The sequence below is a fragment of the Lepidochelys olivacea genome, assembly GCF_965140295.1.
Source record: "Lepidochelys olivacea isolate rLepOli2 genome assembly, chromosome: 3".
Classification (NCBI taxonomy): domain Eukaryota; kingdom Metazoa; phylum Chordata; order Testudines; family Cheloniidae; genus Lepidochelys; species Lepidochelys olivacea.
In genome coordinates this window covers 40,973,489-40,994,202 of record NC_140413.1, presented here as the reverse complement: position 1 = coordinate 40,994,202, position 20,714 = coordinate 40,973,489, and the positions used below count along the sequence as shown (strand labels likewise).

Genomic DNA, 20,714 nt, shown 5'->3' with positions numbered 1-20,714 from the left:
ACAGATCTAGCTAACCATCTCTGCCAAGTACACCAGGAACTCAAGAAGCAATTACAAATCCATAAGGAGGCATATAAGCATCATGCTGACGAGGACAACCAGGCTGCGCCCAACCTTGCTGTAGGAGACAAGCTGTAGGAGACAAGGTATGGCTGTCCACCTACAATCTTAAAATCATCTCACCTCTCGGCCAAACTGGACCACCAGTATCTAGGCCCTTTCAAGACTGAGGCTCAGATCAACCCGAAAACACTCAAATTGTAATTACCCAAATCCCTGAGATTCATCCCATGTTTTATGTCTCCATCCGGAAATCATATACCAAGAACCCCTTCCCATACCATTCCAGTCTCCACCCCTACCTGTAGGTCCAAGGGCAAGACATGTAAATAGTATGACAAATCCTTGACCTCCAACTTGTTAAGGGACTACTCCAATATCTGAACAAATGGTCCTGGGAACCAGAAGATCACATCTACACCCCAGATCTGCTGTGAGCTTTCCAGTACCTTCTCTGAGAAGCTTGGCCCCGGGGCAACTAGGAGGCACATGCCATGGATGTGGGGGAGGGAGGGTACTGTCTTGCCGCCACCTTGCCTCACTCCAGGTAATTCAGTTCTGACCCTTGGCTCCAATTCCTGGCTCCGGATTTCAGCTCTGGCCTTTGACTCCAGTTCTGACCCTGGACTCCAACTTCTGGCTGCAGCTCTGACCCTTGGCTTTGGCCTCTGATTCTAACCCTATGCTCCAATTCCCGGCTACCAACTCCTGCTCCAACCATGAGATACGACTGCCCATGTCCCAGTCTCTGACAGTCCCATCAATAATAGTTCCTCCAGGAAACATGAGCCCTCTGACTTCATTTCCACTGATCGTGATACATGGACCTGGCGTGAGTTGCTGGGGTCAGCAATGGGTGGTGGAGCCAGTGAATCTGCAACCATGCTGATCTTCTTTGCCTAAGCCATTCTTCCCATCATAAGGGAGTGCACCAGCTGTAAGAGCATTGTGGCCCTGTGACTGCACTAACAGTGGCTCCACTGCTACTCTGATCTGTGAAGGAAGATTCTCTTTCCTCTTCTCCCTAAGGCCAACTCATTTGGGCCGTGTGTATGTTCTGGATTTGACACATCGTATAAAAAACCTTCCTGGAAACAGATTCTTAAACTAGCAGAAGCCTTTTAAACATGTTCAAATTCACAACAGTCAAATAAAATCACAGATAACAAATGATAAAGCAGGGTTCTCTTTTCAGAGCATTTATCCTTTAGTCTTCTATTTAAAAAAAAAAGACTCGAAGAAATGCTAGGCTATTGTTATCTTGGATATAGCATCACCGTTCTTAGCATTTGTATTTGAACGTGTTTGGGTAACTCTTTACCAGAGGAAGCTACAGCTCTATTACATTCCAAAAAGCACATGCCATGGTATTTATGCAAACTCAGGAAAATCTATTTCAAGGAGTTTAGTCCTTTCACTAAGTCTTTGAATTTCTGAAGCTTTATACCAAATCCTCCCTTGGCTTTCATGCTGACAGACAAATTGTAGATTCACTTTTCCCAAATCATTTGTCTTTGTATGCTCCCAGCCTAACCGTGTGAAGGGTAAAAGCCCACTACTTTTATCCCTGAATGCACTTCTTGCTTCAGCAAGCTCCTTCTCCAAGGTCAGAGTAAGTGGTCTTAAATGAAAGAACATTAACTCTTTAGTGCCTTAAAAAAGTAAATTTGTTTGCTCTCTGGCCTGTTTTAACATCTGGCCCTTTCTCCAATATCAGATTTTTATTGTTTTGTTTATTGATAAGGATACGATTGTCACAGACCTCTGCTCGGGCTCCCGCTGTCAGACCCAGGTGGCAGGGCTGTGACTACAGCCCCGCTGTGACCAGACCCTAATTTTGTCCTCCCGCACCCCCTGTGACTGTTGGGTGAATTTTGCTTAATTTTACCGTGACGTTATATCCATATTTATTGATAAATTGGGTTTTCTCCAATATGAATACACAGAAAAGTTGTAGGTTGTAAATGTAAAAGAAAATCAGGGCTCTTTATACCTTAATCTTCAGTCACAAAGCCAGAAATCTGAAGTAAGATTGTGAATGACCCTTACACAGGCGAGCAAGCAAAAGGAGGAACATGCAAGGAGAATCCAAACCCTTTGCATGCCATGCATAAGGGCCACCTATGATAGCCAGCCCTCTGCATATTGTCCCAAAGGTGGTACCCACTCCCTTCAAATGGGCCGCTCAACACATTTTCCCTTTTCCCACCCCCTAGGTACTCAACCATTCAGGGGGATCCCTTTAGGCACAGTCCTTCCCTGAACTCCTCCCACTACACTGTGGCCCCAATCGGGGGACACAATTTGGCCCTGTATTTTTCTGGCTCTCAACTGAATTATCTGTCTCCAACAGAGCTGGCAGAAAATTTTTCAACAAAACAACTCCCATCAGAAAATGCAGTTTTGTCAATATCTAAATATTTTGTGGAAACATGTTGATTTTAATGAAATTTTTGATGGGAAATGTTGACAGGAAGAATTATGAACAAATCACTTTCATTTTCTTATTCTGATGAGATGAAAACATTTCATTTCAATAAGGTAAAAACAATTAGTTGACATTTGACTGTCAATTCAATTCACAAACTTTTATTTATAGTAAAATTAAATACATTTACATGATTATATTTGATAGAATATATTTCGTACAATATAGTTAGTATTTTAATATCATAAAAGTCCAAGCTAAATTATTCAGTGGTTCCAAATATAATTTTTTAATTTTATTTTGCATTCTCTGGGAAATTTCAGAACTGCAGCAATTTGTTCTGATTCTGAATGAAAAAAACTTTGAAATTTCAGAATTTCCTGCAGAAGAGAAATTCTAGTTACTGACCATCTCTAGTCACTAAGCTCCTCTCTATACTGCAATTGGAAGGTGTGATTGCAGTACACCCACGCTTTAATCAAAAGCTAGTTAAAGAAAAATTATTTATTAACTCAAGTAAAGCAGCTCAAGTAACAATAGCAGTGAAGCTGCAGCAGCATGGGTGGTGGCCCCTCAGGTATGTACCCAGGGTCCCGGTGTACAGGACTAGGCCATGCCATGACCTGTACAGCCACAGCTTCACCGCTATTACTACTTGAACTAGCTTTGAGCTAGCTCAAAGCAAAGCTATCTGGGGCATGTCTACACTTGCTGCAATTCCATATCTTGACTGCCGTGTAGTTATGTCCTAGGTCACTGCTTTATCCAAGTGCCTAAGCATGCACTTTAACTTTAAGCACTAGTTCAAATGGGACTATTCGTAGCTTAAAAGTGGGTAGTGCTTAAATATCTTGCTGATTCACGGTCTACATGGTAATTTTTTTAGTAGCTTTAATATTACTGTGAATCACTGGGGATACTAATACAGATGGCTTTGCTAGTTCTGTTTATGTGAAAGTGTAAGCAGGTAGCTGTTCAAGAAATGCCATCTCTTGAGGTTTCATGTTTTGGATACTATCTCAGCACATCACCTGTAAAGCCTGTTCTTTCTCTCTGAATTTTTTTTTTTTTAATCTAGCTTCTGCCTATAAGTTATCACAATGCAAACAAAGAAAAAAAATTACTTTGGGCCAAACCATTGCAGTAAGACACTTAGTAAAGACCATATCCTCTCAATCTGCTTCTTCAGCACTGCAACCTGCTCTCAAGTATCTGTATATTCTCCCATTGGTTTGTCCAGACAATCATATTTGGTAGACTGTGCTTGAAATGACCTCAAAAGTTTTGATAGTGGTCTGGAGTATATCCAGTTTCTCTCTGTACAGAATCTACCAGAGATTTAAAAATTGCTTTGGGGTGGTAAGCCACAGAAATTGGGAAGGAAGAGGGGGAAAGAGGGATACATTTTCAGACTCCATTCACCGGACTTCTCACCTCTGCTTTGGCTTTAATCATGCTCAAAATTTTGTTTATTTCTCATCTTCCCCATCTAAGTGTCCAGTAAATTGTAAAACGTTACCTTCCCCTCTTCTTTCCCACAAGGCAGGGGAGGAATGTAGAGCTGATCCAAAAATACCAATTATTTTTCTAAGAAAACTTCAAAAAAAGGTTTAATTTTTTTCATTTGTTCTAATTTCCCCACTAAAAATTAGATTTTCTATACAGAAGAAAAAATGGGGAGGGGATCACTTTTTAACATACACTTTTGGCAAAATTTCACCAAAAATGAAATTTTTCCATTAAAGAGGTCTGTCTAGACACAAAGCCATTTTTTGTCAAAACTGTTTGTTGGCTAAAAAAATTCAGTATGCTGGAATATTCTGTATGTTCATAACCATGTCTGCAACCCCAGGGGCAATTCAGTTGCCCCATGTTCACAACAGCTTGTTTGGTATTGTTTGGAGGAGAATTTAGCCTAACCATCTCTGAGAATCTGTATCCAAGAGAGCTGGCTGAGAAATGTTTTTTTTTGATCCTGCAGAAAGTTTTGATGCAAATGAATTCCCCCCCCCCCCATCACCTAATTCATCTAAAATTAAATCAATCAGGGGTTTGGGTTTTATGATAAAAACAGCAAAACACAACATTGAGGAAAGCAGACTGTAAAAATTTCGGATTCACCAAAAACTTGAGTTTCCATCATAAAAAAGGGTTAGATGGGAAAATGTTGAGAAGCTCTACTACTCATGCAGTTGTCTACTTTTTCCTCAGCCATCCTTAAAAGGCCCACGTATTTTATTTCCTCTCTGGTGTCAGGAAAACAGCACCAACAAATGCCTCATTCAATAGTTCAGCTACCATCTTCAGCTTAACTCAAAGAAGCTTTAAATGACAATCTTATACCTAGAGAGAAAAATCATAACAACAACACATAAGACATATAACCTTGTCTATGCAAATTCTACAAAAAGCACCACTTGATTGGTCCTAGACTTAGTTATGGAATACTGAAATATTGACCTGGACCTACAGTATAGCAGAAAAAAAATTATTGCCTATTGCAAAACCATCTGCTCTGCCTCCTGCCAATGAGTCCTGGTTATGTGCCCCAAAGTACGGGAGGGAGGTAAGCTCAGCTTCCCCTTATACAGTAGGATGCCGGTTTTACCAACTAATTGGGGATTGAGGAGTTCATAAAAATAGAAAAGCTCATAAAATTGAACACCTTAAAATTACAGTAGGTACAGTGTATACCTTTCAGCACAGGACCCTGTATCACTTTCTTCTTGTCCTGGAAACAATTGCAAAGTAATTCCCAATGTTTTGAGGGCATCAGAATGTAAAGGAATGTCAATTTGTTCTTCGGCAACATCATGTCTGTTATGCAATTTTTTTTCAGTCAGGATAAATGGTTCTTCTAAGTCTGGTTAATAAAAATCAAGGTTCAACTGTACTCTGATTTCGCTGTTGGACTTCAAATGTCAGAAATATCTTTTAACATTCTCCCATGAATACACAAATCAATAAAATTTCCCTTTATAAATATATTCCCTTTTCATTTCAAAAACAAATTAATTATAATTCTACCCAGGCCAGACATGAGTTCATCTTCTTTTCCCCTATTATTAATGTTTATCAGCCTCTCTTTGGTCTCATGAAGTCAAACAGATTTCAATTCAGATCTCTGAGACTTGTTCCAGCATATTTAGTTCACTCAAGTTCAGTCAGGCAACAATAGCACATTACGGAGCAGTACAAAGATTCACTCGGATTAAAGATATCAATTAAAAATTATTTAGCAGAGAGATATCAGGAAACATCAAAATGGACAAGCTAGCCTTTCTTATTGCAATATTAATGAATGGTCCATATCTGATAAGTTTCCAAGTCACAAATGAGTAGTGACTGGTTTGCTGGCTTCTTTCAAAGGGGTGGAGTGGGCGAGGGTTGTAAATATTGTATTTTAAATATTGTATTTGGAAGTAAATCTTTACTTCGCAATTTTCTTTTTGTCTTTAACTCACTTGATTAGAGGAAACACACGTCTGGGGTGACGTAAATTTGCAGATGTTTTGCTGACCATCTAAATATTTTTACTGCACTTAGAGACCCTGAATGTACTGTTCATTAATTAATTGATCCTTACTTTAACTGATTTATCTTTCCTGTTATTTATTGAGAGTAATGTGATCTTTTAAGTTTTTCTATTCTAAATGGGATTCAGACATCAAGCTGCAAACAGCTTCCGAAACAAAGGACTATTCATAACTACAATTCATATTCTGTTCTCATTCTTCTCCAATCTTGGCTTAATTTTTTACCATCATTTCTAACTGTCTGCTGAAAACAGACGCCTCTTACAAACAATGCAGCATAGCCAAAGACCAACTCCCTTTATGATTGCAGTTTAATTTAGGCAATGATCTTATTAAAACGCCCAAAGCAAGCATGGTAATGCTGACTTATTCTGTTTTAACATGAAATATGGGCCCACTTATCTCACAGCCACTAACCTTCATAAACCAAATCACAAGACACATATCAATTGATTTTCTTACCAATATTATGAAAACTCCAGTTTAACTGCCTCGTTTCAGTGTCATTCACAACACAAGTTTAATAAAAATATTTCTTGATGCTGCCAGTTGAATAATATGATATTTCTGGAACTGAAACAAGGTAAATGAATAATGATATATATACACAGCACCTTTAATCTCACAGTGCATATTGTAAACAGTATGGAATTCACTTCATCTGGCAATGACATACAGCCATCTCTGGAGCAAAGCGTGGCAGCTGCTTAAAAGCTCACTACAATAGCACAGAACAGTTGAAGTAAGGAAATGCAGAAGAAGAATACATTCAACTGGAGAGTTTTTACACTAAACATGAAATTTCAACGCAGTTTTAAACAGATATTTAAGGAACAAAAGAATGCACTATATAGGCATGGTTCTGGAGTTTTAATACAACTAAAGAGAAATTTTTTAGAGCAATCTGACAAAGCTAATTGCTACTAAGTAGCCTATCTTGCTGCTCTGCTGCTACACCATTTGGTTAGGATGATTTATTTTTAAGACAACTCTGATTAGCGCAAAGTATTGAGGGCTTGATCCAAAGACTCCCATAGATTTCAATATGTTCTGAATCTGGCACTGATGAGGGATGCTACCTTGCCCCAGGAATAAGAGGTAGCAACCAAATAAAAGGTGAGGAAACAAACACACCAAAAAAGGTCTGTTAAAAACAAATCGATGATTTTTCTCCTTCAGGCAGGCAACAATTTTTCTGGTACCCATTCCTGCTGAGGAAGCAGGTAGGCCAGTTTCCTTCGCAACAGGGTCCCTATACATATCTCTAATTCCTCCCAGAGGGAAGGGCAAGTAGCAGAGGGAATCCCAGTTCACAGGGTCAAAAGGACTGTTCCCATGTGGGTAGGAAGAAAAAACCTTTGTGACAGGGTAGTAGGAGAAGTAATACCCTTTTCAACACAGTACCATAAACAAGTACAAAATAGATGGCATCAGAGCAACCAGACCCAAGTCCTTGCTGGTCAGTGTGAAGAAAGCACAGCTACAGAGAGAAATGCAGTGCGCAGAAATCACCAGTCCATCTGTTTCTCTGGCTGCAAGTCTTTCCTTCCAGGCCTGGCAACTACCGCAGTGTCTGCATTCCACAACATGTCCCTTCACTGTCCAGATGGGTGTGGAGCACATACTTGGCTACAGTAATTAATAAGAAACATAATAGTGCATTGTACATGGTCTTTGTTTACCCTTAATGCTTAATCTTTAAAGTCTCGTCTCTGCTGGTGGGGAGGCCACCAGTATGTTTTAATTATTGTCTCAAATGAATCAACAAATATTAAAAGTAATGTTCCACCTCTTGTATATGCATGCATGAACACACATATATGACAGCAGTGAACATGGGCTGGCAGTATCCGAGCTCACAAGTGCCAGGTTTTTTTGGTTTTGCCTTTTTTTTTTTTTTTTTTTTTTAAATAAGAGTCCTTTTTCAATCTCTTCCTGCTAATACATATGCCCACTGAAAATGAACAAAAACAAATACTGGGGAATTCCAGATGTTTGTGCCTCAAAGGAGAATCACTTTTAAAAAAGTCAAGTCACTTGGGAGGGGTAAGGGAGCATGACAACAACCATCTTTTAAAATTTTCTGCAGTGCCTCCATTTGCTCTGTGGGAGTTAACTGATATAAACTTGTCACCATGAAATTAAATTGTTGCATGAATGGAATGTCAGTATTACACACACACACACGAAATTCAGCAGCATGTGTTTGCTACAGTTAGTTATGTTGTATGAGCACAATAAAGGGAGGAGGAGATGAAGGAAACACATGCACCACTTTCCCAGATATTGTTCCTCCTGTAGACCTCAGCTGCCTCTTAAACATGCCTATAATATGCCTCAGTTGGGACAGAGTTACTGCCCACTCTGCGTAAGGACTTCTGGTGTGGATTAACGTAACGTGTGGAGAAGTATGTGAATTCTAATGTGCACTAGTGTATTGCGCACTAACTGGCCCGGATGGACCCTGCTGGCATGCACTAAAAGTTCCCTAAGCGGTGTTAATGTAATCTTGTTTCAAACAGTACAACATTAACGTATCAGTGTTAGTGTGTGACATGCTAATGCACCCTACAATTTACACCCTTCTGGTGCAGACTAATGCACCAGGTAGACAAATCCTAAAACAATCATACTTTGCATTGACATGACAACTGTAATTCACCCTCATATCACCCCCACAAGGAAGATGGGGATAATATTGCTAACCTATTTTACACATGGAGATGCTGAGGTAGAGAGACATGGTGAAGTTACTTGTCCAGGGCTACACAGGAAGTCAGGGGCAGAGCCAGGAATAGAATTCAAGACACCTGATGCCCAGCCTTGCACTGCAGATCATGCTGCCTCCCATCAACAGGAAAGAATCCAGATAACTTTCAAATCTCAGGCTGCATTTGTGGGGGTGGCAGACAGAGATGCTGAGTAATATCTATTGACTTACTTAGATTTTTTTCCCCTCCTCTAACAATTTGGCCCTTAGACTATAGTTCAGGACTTTAAGATGGCTGTGGATCCTCCGAGAAAGAATACCACCATGTACCAGAGGCCACTGGAGTCAATGCACAGCATGGATCTCAGTGCCACCCCTGCTCAGCATCCTAGCAATGTGCTCATCTGTTCAATGTTTCTAGCTCCCTTTGTGCTGCTGTTGTGTGTCTATGTCCATCCAGAGCCAGAGAGAGGGGTTTACATGTTGACCACAGGCCTTACCTCCACCTCTCAGCCACATGAGTTTGGGCAGGGGGACTTAGCCACCTCCCCAACTAATCAGCAGAGGGAAGGGGAGAGAGACGTCCAGTTTGCTAAGCGTGGACTTCAGTTCCTCCCCATATATCTCCTTAGCAAGTGGCAGGGAACATCTTGAGAGCCCACCTTCTTGCCCTGCACCCCATGATATTCGAGTCATGCCATTCTAGTAGCTGCAATGTGAACAGGAGAGCGAACAAAATGTGGGTTTTGATGGGACAGAGCAAAAACATAGCAAGGTTAGCATGGAACAAGAGGGTAGGAGGAGCAAAAATGCCACCCTAAAGATCCCAGTATAGAAAAGGGGAAGAAAGGGAGTTGGGAAAATAAGGCCAACATTTTACAAAGCGTTAAAAAAAATCACAAGGTTTGCCATGCTGCATCAGATCCATGGTCCACCTAGCCCTGTATCCTGGCTGCCTAGGATAGGAGCCAGAATCACACGCTTCAGTTAGGCACCTGCATCTTCATTTAGAGATCTTAAAGGAGGGGCCTGAGCACTCTCAAATACATTCTACAGGGACTGTCTTTCTGAAAGTCAGGTCAATTTCATTCAGGTGCCTAAATATGGATTTAGGTGCCTAAATATGGATTTAGGTTCCTAAAGTTCAGCTCCCAAGTTTGAAAATTTTGACCCAATTGCTTAAAGAGAACTTTTTATTTGAGTTTCTTTTCCCCAATTAACCATCATCAATATTTAGATCAGTATCCAAAAGAAACTCAGATATAACCTTCCCAGCACCCAAATTCATGACTGTCTCCTGCTATGAACACTTTGGGGGGAAAGATCCTATGAGCCCAGTCATAAGAGAAACAGTCATCCTATAACACATGTATTCTCCCCCGTGAGGCACAGGTCACTATATCTTCTTAGCAACACTGGTGTCTGAGCTGGAAAACAAGGGCATTTTAGGGCAATTACTGAGATTTCCTATTGTATTCAGCATCATAGAATCTTTCCTGTAATCTAACTTCCAGGCCTTCTATTAGCATCGGGTTTTCTCAAGCGAGAAATCATTAGTAAATTCAAATCTGTGCGTTCATTAAAGTCATTCACATCCTGGAGCTCATATAAATCACCACATTAATTAAAAAGTACTCTAGCTTCAGGAATCTTTAGACTGTAAGCTCTTCGGAACAGGGGTTTTATGTTCATTGGCAACAGTGTCAGTAAAAGTAGGGTCTAGAGCAACATCTTGGCACATTTTAAATAAGTCAGATCTCAGTAAATAAAGGAACTAAAATTTGCTGTTATCTGTCTAAAATGTGAGTCAGAAGTTAGGTCCTGACTCAACAAAGCAATCCAGCATGTGCTTAACTTTAAGTACATAAGTAGACCCATTGGCGCTGTCAAGGTTCCTCCCCCACCTCTGAACTCTAGGGTACAGATGTGGGGACCTGCATGAAAAACCTCCTAAGCTTATCTTTACCAGCTTAGGTCAAAACTTCCCCAAGGTACAAAATATTCCCCCCGTTGTCCTTAGACTGGCCGCTACCACCACCAAACTAATACTGGTTACTGGGGAAGAGCTGTTTGGACGCGTCTTTCCCCCCAAAATACTTCCCAAAACCTTGCACCCCACTTCCTGGACAAGGTTTGGTAAAAAGCCTCACCAATTTGCCTAGGTGACTACAGACCCAGACCCTTGGATCTTAAGAACAATGAACAATCCTCCCAACACTTGCACCCCCCCTTTCCTGGGAAATGTTGGAATAAAAGCCTCACCAATTTGCATAGGTGACCACAGACCCAAACCCTTGGATCTGAGAACAATGAAAAGGCATTCAGTTTTCTTACAAGAAGACTTTTAATAAAAATAGAAGTAAATAGAAATAAAGAAATCCCCCCTGTAAAATCAGGATGGTAGATATCTTACAGGGTAATTAGATTCAAAAACATAGAGAACCCCTCTAGGCAAAACCTTAAGTTACAAAAAGATACACAGACAGAAATAGTTATTCTATTCAGCACAATTCTTTTCTCAGCCATTTAAAGAAATCATAATCTAACACATACCTAGCTAGATTACTTACTAAAAGTTCTAAGACTCCATTCCTGTTCTGTCCCTGGCAAGAGCAGCATACAGACAGACACAGACCCTTTGTTTCTCTCCCTCCTCCCAGCTTTTGAAAGTATCTTGTCTCCTCATTGGTCATTTTGGTCAGGTGCCAGCGAGGTTACCTTTAGCTTCTTAACCCTTTACAGGTGAGAGGAGCTTTCCCCTGGCCAGGAAGGATTTCAAAGGGGTTTACCCTTCCCTTTATATTTATGACAGGCGCACATGCTTAAAGTAACACATGGGCTAAAATGCTTCGCTAATCGGAGCCTTAGATGCCACAACTACAATTATTTTGCTAGATCTCTTTGTTCAATAATAGGCTCAGCCCATGTGCAGAATGGGCCTTTCCCCTGCTAACGTACATTCGTTAGATATGAGCAGTCTGATAAAGGGATTTTTTTCATCTTTCTATAGTAACTGGATATCCTGCCAATGCTCATAATTCATCACTAAACAAAACCAAGAGTCACATCCAGAGCAATAATAGCAAGGATTTAAGAGAGAGGGAGAGAGAGCGTGTGCATTTTGGAAGGATCTAAACCCTCATGCTTCAAGGCAAAAAGTCAACCTCAAAATAGTGGGGCCAGATGAAATCTTTCCTTATGGGCATGTTATTCCATAACTGCAGAGTTTTTTCACCTTTCTCTAAAGCATCTGGTATGCAACACTGTCATAGATAGGATACTAGGCTAGATGAAGCACTGCTCTGATTCAGAATGGGAATTCCTATGTTCCTACCTAGTCATCACTCAACAAAACCAAGACAAGTGATTTTTAATGTTTATGGCAACTGGAAAATGTTTATAGATTCACAGATTCCAAGGCCAGAAGGGACCATTGTGATCATCCAGTCTGACCTTCTGTATAACACAGGCCATCAAACTTTCTCAAAATAATTCCTAGAGCACAGCTTTTAGAAAAACATCCAATTTCGGTTTTAAAATGGTCAGTGATAGAAAATCTACACTGCTCGAGAATCTTCTCAGCTGGTATGAAGTAAAATGAAGTTTTAATGTAATATATATAAAAGAGAAAGATTCAGACAATCTGAAATAGTTACATATACAAATAGTTAAATAACTCAGGGAAGAAACAAGATGGTGATGCTAACTAGGGAAACAATGTAGAAACTCACTCCTCTGGCTGTCCTGTCAAGATGCAAATGGTGCATAATGGACACAAGTGCCTACATACCTTACTGTGCTCACCATAAATCCACAAATGAAACAGAAAAAGCCTAAAGGTGAATTCTCTCTCCAGCACAGTATACACAGACCAATGGGAGAGGGAGGGGCAAAGGTAGCTTTGTATGTAATGCCATCTTTGAGCTCTCAGGATTCTGGGCTACTCTACCCCTCAGAATAAATCAAAGCAGCCAGAGACCTGCAAGAACTTCCTATAGACTGCTCCACAATCTGGAGCACCCAGAATCTTCCATAGTGGTCCATGCTATAGTGGACAGCCCCATCCTCTCCCATTCCTTGCTCCGCCTTTGCACGCCCCCTGTGCCAGGTCTTGTCAGAGGGCAAATGTAGTCTCTGCACCTAGGGAAGTCTCCCTCAGCTTCTATTAGGCCACATTACAGCAGCCCCCGTTAGACCACAAGAATCATAGATCAGACAGGCTCAAGGACAGAATTGGTCCCCAAGATCTTTGAGGTAGGAAACTTGTCCTATTGCATGTTCTAAAGAGCTATGCAAGTTGAAGGCGCTATGTAAATTATTTCCATTTTTACTTTTAATAATACTAACAAAAAGAAAAGTTTATATCCAAATCAAACCAGCACTGACGCATTTCTGAGTGATTGATTGGCAATCCCTCAATTTGAGATATCTCTACCATGGATGTACATATGGGTCCTGAGATGACTCAGGGTCCGATCCTGGAACCACAAATCCGCCCACAGTAGATACAGACACTTTTTGGCAGGCCAGCGGCCTACCAGGAGAAAGCTATTTCTTTTTCCTTCCTCCTCTCTCACTCTTTTCAGCTTCGAGGGCGAACATTCCATATAGCAAAAGTCACTGTCTTTTTATAGCTTTGACCGAAGGCAGAATGATCCCACTGGACGTGGTAATCCACCCAGGAGTGTATGAGACAGCCTAGGTTTACAGCACCTTTTCTAGCCCTCTCCCCACGCAGGGTGAACAGAGGGGAGCCTAAACAGGACTGCTCAGTCGCGATAGTAGCTGCCGAACTGCACCCCTGTCTCAGTCCAGGTGCCAGATGACCATCTAACTACCACCGCCTGTGTGCAGATTCATGGCTATGGACTACCAAATTCACTAATCCTGTCCCTGTCACCACAGGGCTTGGAAGATTGGAGAGATGTTATTTCCCATGGTAGAAGCTTGTGCATGATTTTGTTTAACATGGGGAAGCTGGTGCACCTACAGCAACCTCACAGTCATGACAAGTTGGAGGTCTGGGGCCCAGTGGCAGAGAAAGTCCAAGATGACTATGGATCTCCACTTGCTGCAGCCTTCATCCGCTTTCACAGCTGTGGAGATCCCCCTTCCGCCTGATCCATCATTGAGGACTTGGGGGATTGGACTGTGCTTTGTCTGGGACCTCCCTTCAGATCTGTTTGCCTTGGGAGATCCTCCCAGGAACATGAAGCTCCCAACAACTCAGCTCTGAGGATCACTGGAACACACAAGCCCCTTCACCACAACAAAGTGAGAGTCCTCAAAGAGGACATTTCTGAGTATACAATAATTGTGTATCAGTCTAATCAACTTTTAACACCTCATATTGGAGACAGTAACTGGCAGAGCTCAGAAATCAGATCAACAGATGAGGAAATTCATAGCAATGGAGAGACTGTTAAAAATGAAACTTCATTCTTGATCCCATGCTCACAGAAATCATTGGAAAGAATCCGACATAATGCGCCAGCAATTAGGCCTTAAATATACATAACCCCTGAAGAATGGCTGAGGAATAATGGTTAAAGAACAAACACAAAATGTGTTCATGAGGATAATGCCAACATGTACAACAAAAACACCTGGGGAGAAAAAGAAAAAAAAAGATCAAATTGACTAAAGATTTTGGGAGTGATTAGTGGGGAGGGGATATATCTGTCACACTGAGTAACTAAAAAGCTGGAATATTCCAGTTACCTTCAGGTGGTGGGGGAGGGAAATCCTCTGCCTCCATACTGCTGTGTCCACTAATTTTCTGTTCCTTTAACAGAACAAATACCTCTGCAAGAAAGCACATTTTTTGAAGGTAAGCATTGTTTCTAGATTTAGCGAGTCTGCTTTTTGATTTAGCAGAGTCTCATACTTAAGCCATCGAATACCATCGTTAACGTCTTCGGACAAGAGAGGGGGAGCAAAAGGCCCTGGAGCCTGATTTTCTTGTGCTCAGCATTCACAATTGTGGTCAGATTTTCTGAAGAGCTCAGCTCTCATTTGGGCACCTAAACGAGAGCCAGATTTTCAAAAGTGCCCAGTACTGCTAGCTCCCACTGTAACACTGAAGTTCATTTGATAAACTGAGCATGTTTCAGTGCCTACATGCTTTGAAAATCTGCCCCCAAACTATGGGTGCCAAGCCCTTTTGTAAAATCCTTTCTCCCATCACACACAGGGTCAGGAGTGCTAAAATACTCATAAAGGCATGACAATTCATTTTCCACTTGGCAGTTAACATCCAAAAATCACCAGTCCCAACACCATGGAGTTAAACTTGCTTGTTAGCAAATACCACATTGATGTATCTTTTTCCTTGCAACAAATAACTAACTTATGTTGACCTTGCAGTAATAATTTGCAGTGCCAGATAAGGCTGCCTTTGTTCACCTTGAGAAGTAACAACCATTGCATTTTACCACTTTGACTGTCTTTCCCTAGTTTTTGTTCAAGTTGTTGACTTAAAGAAGTCCAGAAAAAAAATGGTTCTGTTTAAAAAGTTCTAACAAAAAACCCCTTTTAAACTCAACTTTTCTGGAAAGTGTGAAAAAATTGATTAAGCCCCCCCTTTACCTCTATTTACCTTTAGGAAAGGAATGGAACAAGAAGCGTGTCTGGGTATCCCACTTCCAGCCTGAGCTTCTAAAGGCAACCTGATCACCCTCCTCTCTTGTGCAATACAACTACTATGCACTCCAGTGGGCCTAATGTTCTCAATGACTTAAGTGTAACAAGATTCTCTGGATCACCCCCACATTTTGACCCAGAGTGCACCATGGAAGAGAAAAATCCCAGAATATGAGAGAGCCTTTTCTCTCTTCCCAAAACATTATTATTGTTTGTATTATAGCAACGCTTACATGGCCCAACTGGGCTTCATTGTCCTAGACGCTATGGTAAGAGACAGATCTGCCCTAGAGAGCTTCCAGTCTAAACAGATAAGACAGTCAAAGGGAAAGAGGGTAAACAGAGGCAGACAGGAGTGAAGTGACTTTCCCAAGATTACACAACAAGTCAGTGGCAGAGTCAGGATGGGAACCCAGGTTTCCTGAGTCCCAGTCCCAAGAGGCCCATTTCTGGTTCATTCAAGAAAGCAGTGAGTGGAAAGGATTTCACAGGGTTTGGGCCTAGATCATCCCACAATGCAAGGAGTGGGAAAGTCTTCAGAGTCTATAAAAGTATGGAAAGTCAAAGGGCTTGTCTACATGGTGAGGTAGTGCACTGTACAGGGCTGTGATTTATACATGCACTAACATGTTGTGCATTACTTGGTGTGTGTAGACCTAGCTGGTACGTACAAAATGTTCCTGAGTGTACTTGCCATACTGTTATAGATTTAGGAGGGAAGCTGCTGGCAGTCTCAAAGTATTCAGATAAGTCAGATAAGCATTCACATTTCTACATGAAAGAAACACTCTTCTCAGTTGCTTTGCGTTTTACCCATCATTACTAATTCTCAATCAAGTCATAGATATTTATTAAGTCATTTGGTGCTTAAGGCTGAAGAGGGTTGACATCCATACACAACATCTATCCATTAAGAAGGAAGTGTGTTTTCCCTTAAAATATAAAGGAAACATTTCCCCACCCTGTCTCTCCTCAAACCTCTCTCACGCCCATATATTTCTGTGGAAAAGAAAGGCATGCTTATTAAACTTTCAAATGGTGTTATCAGGAATGCATTTTTTCCCCACCAAAATTACCATGTGAAATAAAGGAAGAGAGTTATGGTTACTTGATAGGGTTATTTTTCCATTTCTTTTTAGCTTGAGTAGTAACTGGAACTCACATTTCCAAAGATGAAACACGTAATAACTAGTTACATCCTGAAGGTAAACCCTGTATCTCTGAATATGGGTGAGGTAATATTACCTCACATGTCTTCTCTCTCTAATATCCTGGGACCGACACAGCTAAAACAACACTCTACTTAACTAAGATACTTACATAGTCCCCTTTGCCTTGATACCTGAGTACCTTGCAATCTTTAATCCCTCACAACACCTCTGTGAGGTAAGAAGTGCCCCATTGTACAGAGATGCAGAGAAACTCTGACTTGCCCCAAACCACACAGGAAGTCTGTGGCAGAGCAGGGACTTGGATCCACATCTCCCAAATCCTAGGCTAGTACACTAGTCACTGGACCCTGCAGTTATCCATAGAAGATGCAGCTGCTCGTGGAAGAATGTCTTATGACCCCGATAGATATATCTTTACAATAATTTGACTTTCCTTCCACACATTAAAAATTTTGTTTTATGTTTTTGTGCAATTTGGATTTTGGATGCAGAGCCTGATGTTCCATCCATAGTCATACAAGAGAGAGATTGTATTTTGGGTTCAAATGACTCCCACAGCAAAACAAACAATTCCCTCCCCACCTACCTAAGGTCAAACCATCTATAGTCATGGAACACCCCTTAAGGACCCACAGGTGGCAAAACCAAAAGCCATACTCTACAAAAACCAAACCAAAACAACAACAACAAAAAGCGCTAAGGACAGCAAGCCTTTTTTGCTGTGTTGTCTGGACATCCCAGGACAATGATTGCTCATTGAGAGAGTTCTCTGTCAACATAAGCAGAACCATCCGACAGGAAAGTGGAGTCAGAAAGCTACCAAGATGGTTTAAAGCAGCTGTTCTCAAACTGTGGGTCAGGACCCTAAAGTGGGTCCCGACCCCGTTTTAATGGAGTCACGAGGGCTGGCATTAGACTTGCTCAGGCCCAGGGCCAAAAGTGAAGCCCAAGCCCCCCATCCTGGGCAACAAGGCTCGGACTTCGGCTTCAGCCATGGGCGGTGGGGGTGAAGCCCTTAGGCTTCGGCTTTGGCTCCCCCATGCCCCCAGGGCAGCAGAGCTCAGGCTCAACCCTCCGGGGGTTGTGTAGTAATTTTTATGGTCCGAAACGGGTCGTGGTGCAATGAAGTTTGAGAACAGTTGGTTTAAAGCAATAGGATGCTGGAATGATGTCCAAGGATAGCCTCCTATCACAAGGCAACAAGGTGGGAATTCCAACCCCAATTCAATCTAAAGCACTTGATAGGGTTATTTTTCCATTTCTTTTCAGCTTGAGTAGTAACTGGACTCACATTTCCAAAGATGAAACACGTAATAACTAGTTACATCCTGAAGGTAAACCCTGTATCTCATGGCTTTGACCATGAAAGACACCCGGTGTGGCCTAAATTTCAGAGGTGCTGAGCGCTTGCCCTTCATGCCTTAAGGTTTTATGAAGGCTAACCAACCTCTTTGTGAAAAGGTCTGATTTCCTGGTATTGAAAAGACTAAAACCCTGATAGCAGTAAGTGCTACTTGGCAGGGTAACAAAACTCCAACCATTGCAAGTCTTGCCCAAAGGACACTGAAAGAAAGTCACCATTGCTTTCTATGGACCAATTCCCTCTCATAACTATGTCAGGATGATCACTGGTGAGTCCTCACGCTATCCAGTAGTACAGCTTAATGAACACGTTTATCTTACTGCTTGAGAAAGCTCTCAAATTTTGGCATAACCTTGGCAGTGAGCTCCTACTGGGGAGCGGGATCTGGGGCTTGCCCCGCTCTGGCACTCCGGCGCTCCAGCCAGGGAGCAGGGTTGGGGGCCGCACCACTTAGCTCCCGGTAGCAGCAGCATGGCCCCCCTCTGGCTCCTACGCACTCCAATGGCGCCCTCAGGCGCTCCAATGGGAGCTGCAGGGGCAATGCCTGCGGATGGGGCACCGTGCAGAGCCGCCTCACCACACCTCTGCATAGGAGCTGGAGAAGGGACATGCCGATGCTTCCAGAAGCCGATTGAGGTAATCACTGCTCGGAGCCTGCACCCCTGAGTCTCCCCACGCCCCAACCTCCTGCCCCAGCCCTGATCCCTCTCCCACCCTCCAAACCCCTTGATCCCAGCCCAGAGTACTGCCTACATCCCAAACTCCTCATCCCCAGCCCTACCCCAGAACCTGCATCCCCCAGCTGGAGCCTTCACCCCCTCCGTATCCCAGCCTGGAGCCCCCTCCCACACCCTGAACTCCTCATTTCTGGCCCCACCCCAGAGCCTGCACCCCAAACCCTATTTTTTGAGCATTCATGGTCCATCATATAATTTCTATTCCCAGATGTGGGCCTCAGCCCAAAAAGATTGCCCACACATGGTTTAAATGTACCACCATTTTTCAGCTGGGAGTATGGTGTTTCTGTGTCCTGTGTGGGTTTCCAGCACAGGAAAATCCCTCCATATTGATTCTAGGCAAATATATCATGTGAGCACTTCATAAAAAAATCTCATCCAAAAACTTACTTGTGCAACAGAAGGAAGGCCACAGAAACAGGAGCTGTACAAGTGTCTCCAAAACTGTGAGGGGCAATCAGACACTCAACTACAGGACTGCCTCCTGCACAGGCCATTACACAAACTGCCAAGTTTTCCATTTCCACCAAAAGGGCCATTTCTACAAACTTGACAACGGCACAGACCATATTTTACACGGCAGCCCTTTAAAACACAGAGTGAATCACAGTTGCAGTCATACCAAGATTCTTTATTGCTAAGGGTGCAACAGGTATGAGCTAGTAAGCATACCCTAATTCATGAAAGAAAAGAGGGAAGCAGATTATTTTCCAAGCAAGCCTGCCCCTTGGAGAGAAAGAGAGTGCTGTGCACGTGAGCTGTAGAATGACTGCTGTGAGACAGCCGGTAAGGCTATAAGAAAGGTTGTAGGGAGTGGGGCTGGGAAGTGAAGAATCTGCCCACACCAAGTATGTGAATGTCAAAAACACCATTGTGCCTACTCCAACTATTGAACATGGTCTGGTTAATGACTAATTGTGAGCCTTGTTCACCCAACTATAGAACTCCCTCTGAGAGATAAATCTTGCTGTATAGCATTTGGGGTTTGTTTGGTTTTGTTTCATTGTATTTTTTTAATATCTCTAAAGTTGAAATTTCTGCAGAGAGGAAATAAATATTTCAAGCACAGTTTGTTCTCTGTAAGGCCATAATTAGGAACCACGGATCCTGTGTATTAAAGCAAGATTCATGTTACAAAGACAGTGTCTATGAATGCATCTGATGAAGTGAGCTGTAGCTCACAAAAGCTTATGCTCAAATAAATGTGTTAGTCTCTAAGGTGCCACAGGTACTCCTTTTCTTTTTGCGAATACAGACTAACACGGCTGCTACTCTGAAACCTGTCTATGAAGGGTGACTTAAGCAGGCATTCAGACTGGGGCAGCTATTTTCAACAGTGGGAGCCCTATAGCGAGAGTATATGAATAATGAATCACAAAATTTTCATTCTTAATTGTTTTATTGATATTTGGATTGAATAACAAATATCTAACATATTAAAGGAAATACCAAGGGCTACAAAATAAAAACATTAATAAATTCAGGAATAGAACAAAATCTTTGTAAGAAGTTTCCCAAATCACCATAGGTGGAATGAATTAAAATAAGGAAAAACATTTCCTTAGCAATATATGCATACAATAAGCATGAGACCTAATGTTTCAGTATCCAAGGTCCTACCCTGATCCCATTAAAATCAAAGGAACTATTGCTATTCACTCCATTGGCAGTGAGTAAACATTTTTCAGGAGATATTTTATATATAATTCAACTACCAGAAAACCCCTTCAAACCTTATTCTGCCACCTTTATACAAACACGGAGTAGCACCTTGCTTTAGGATAGATTATGGCATTGCAACGAGCCCTAAGCAATGAGCAATGCAGACTTTTTCTGTTCAAGGAGTGGACAGAGAACCATACTGAGGCTCAGATTCATACTTTGTTTCTTGGCTCCCCCCTTGCGCCAGTGGAAGATATTATCTGCAGCGGCCTTGTGCCTGTTACAGATTATCTTCCCTGGTACTTCAGCTCATGTGATGGCTCATATGTTGGGGAAAAAGGAGAGGATCGAAGGCTCTGCCCACTCCCTGCTCACCTGTGTAGGAGAGACTGGAGCAATTCCAT

At 42.0% G+C, this 20,714-nt stretch overlaps 1 protein-coding gene across 8 annotated transcripts in view; it reads right to left on the bottom strand.

Moving 5' to 3' along the window:
• The window catches only part of ARHGEF10 (Rho guanine nucleotide exchange factor 10), a 192,144-nt gene that overhangs the window by 152,254 nt on the left and 19,176 nt on the right, over positions 1–20,714 (bottom strand). For 7 of the 8 annotated variants that reach the window (XM_084624285.1, XM_084624281.1, XM_084624278.1 and 4 more), the window contains one exon: positions 14,456–14,539. The exons of the other annotated variant lie outside the window; for it this stretch is intronic. In XM_084624285.1, the coding sequence (XP_084480411.1) occupies positions 14,456–14,539 (84 nt within the window). The remainder of the gene's footprint in view (positions 1–14,455; positions 14,540–20,714) is intronic. 8 annotated transcript variants of the gene reach the window in all.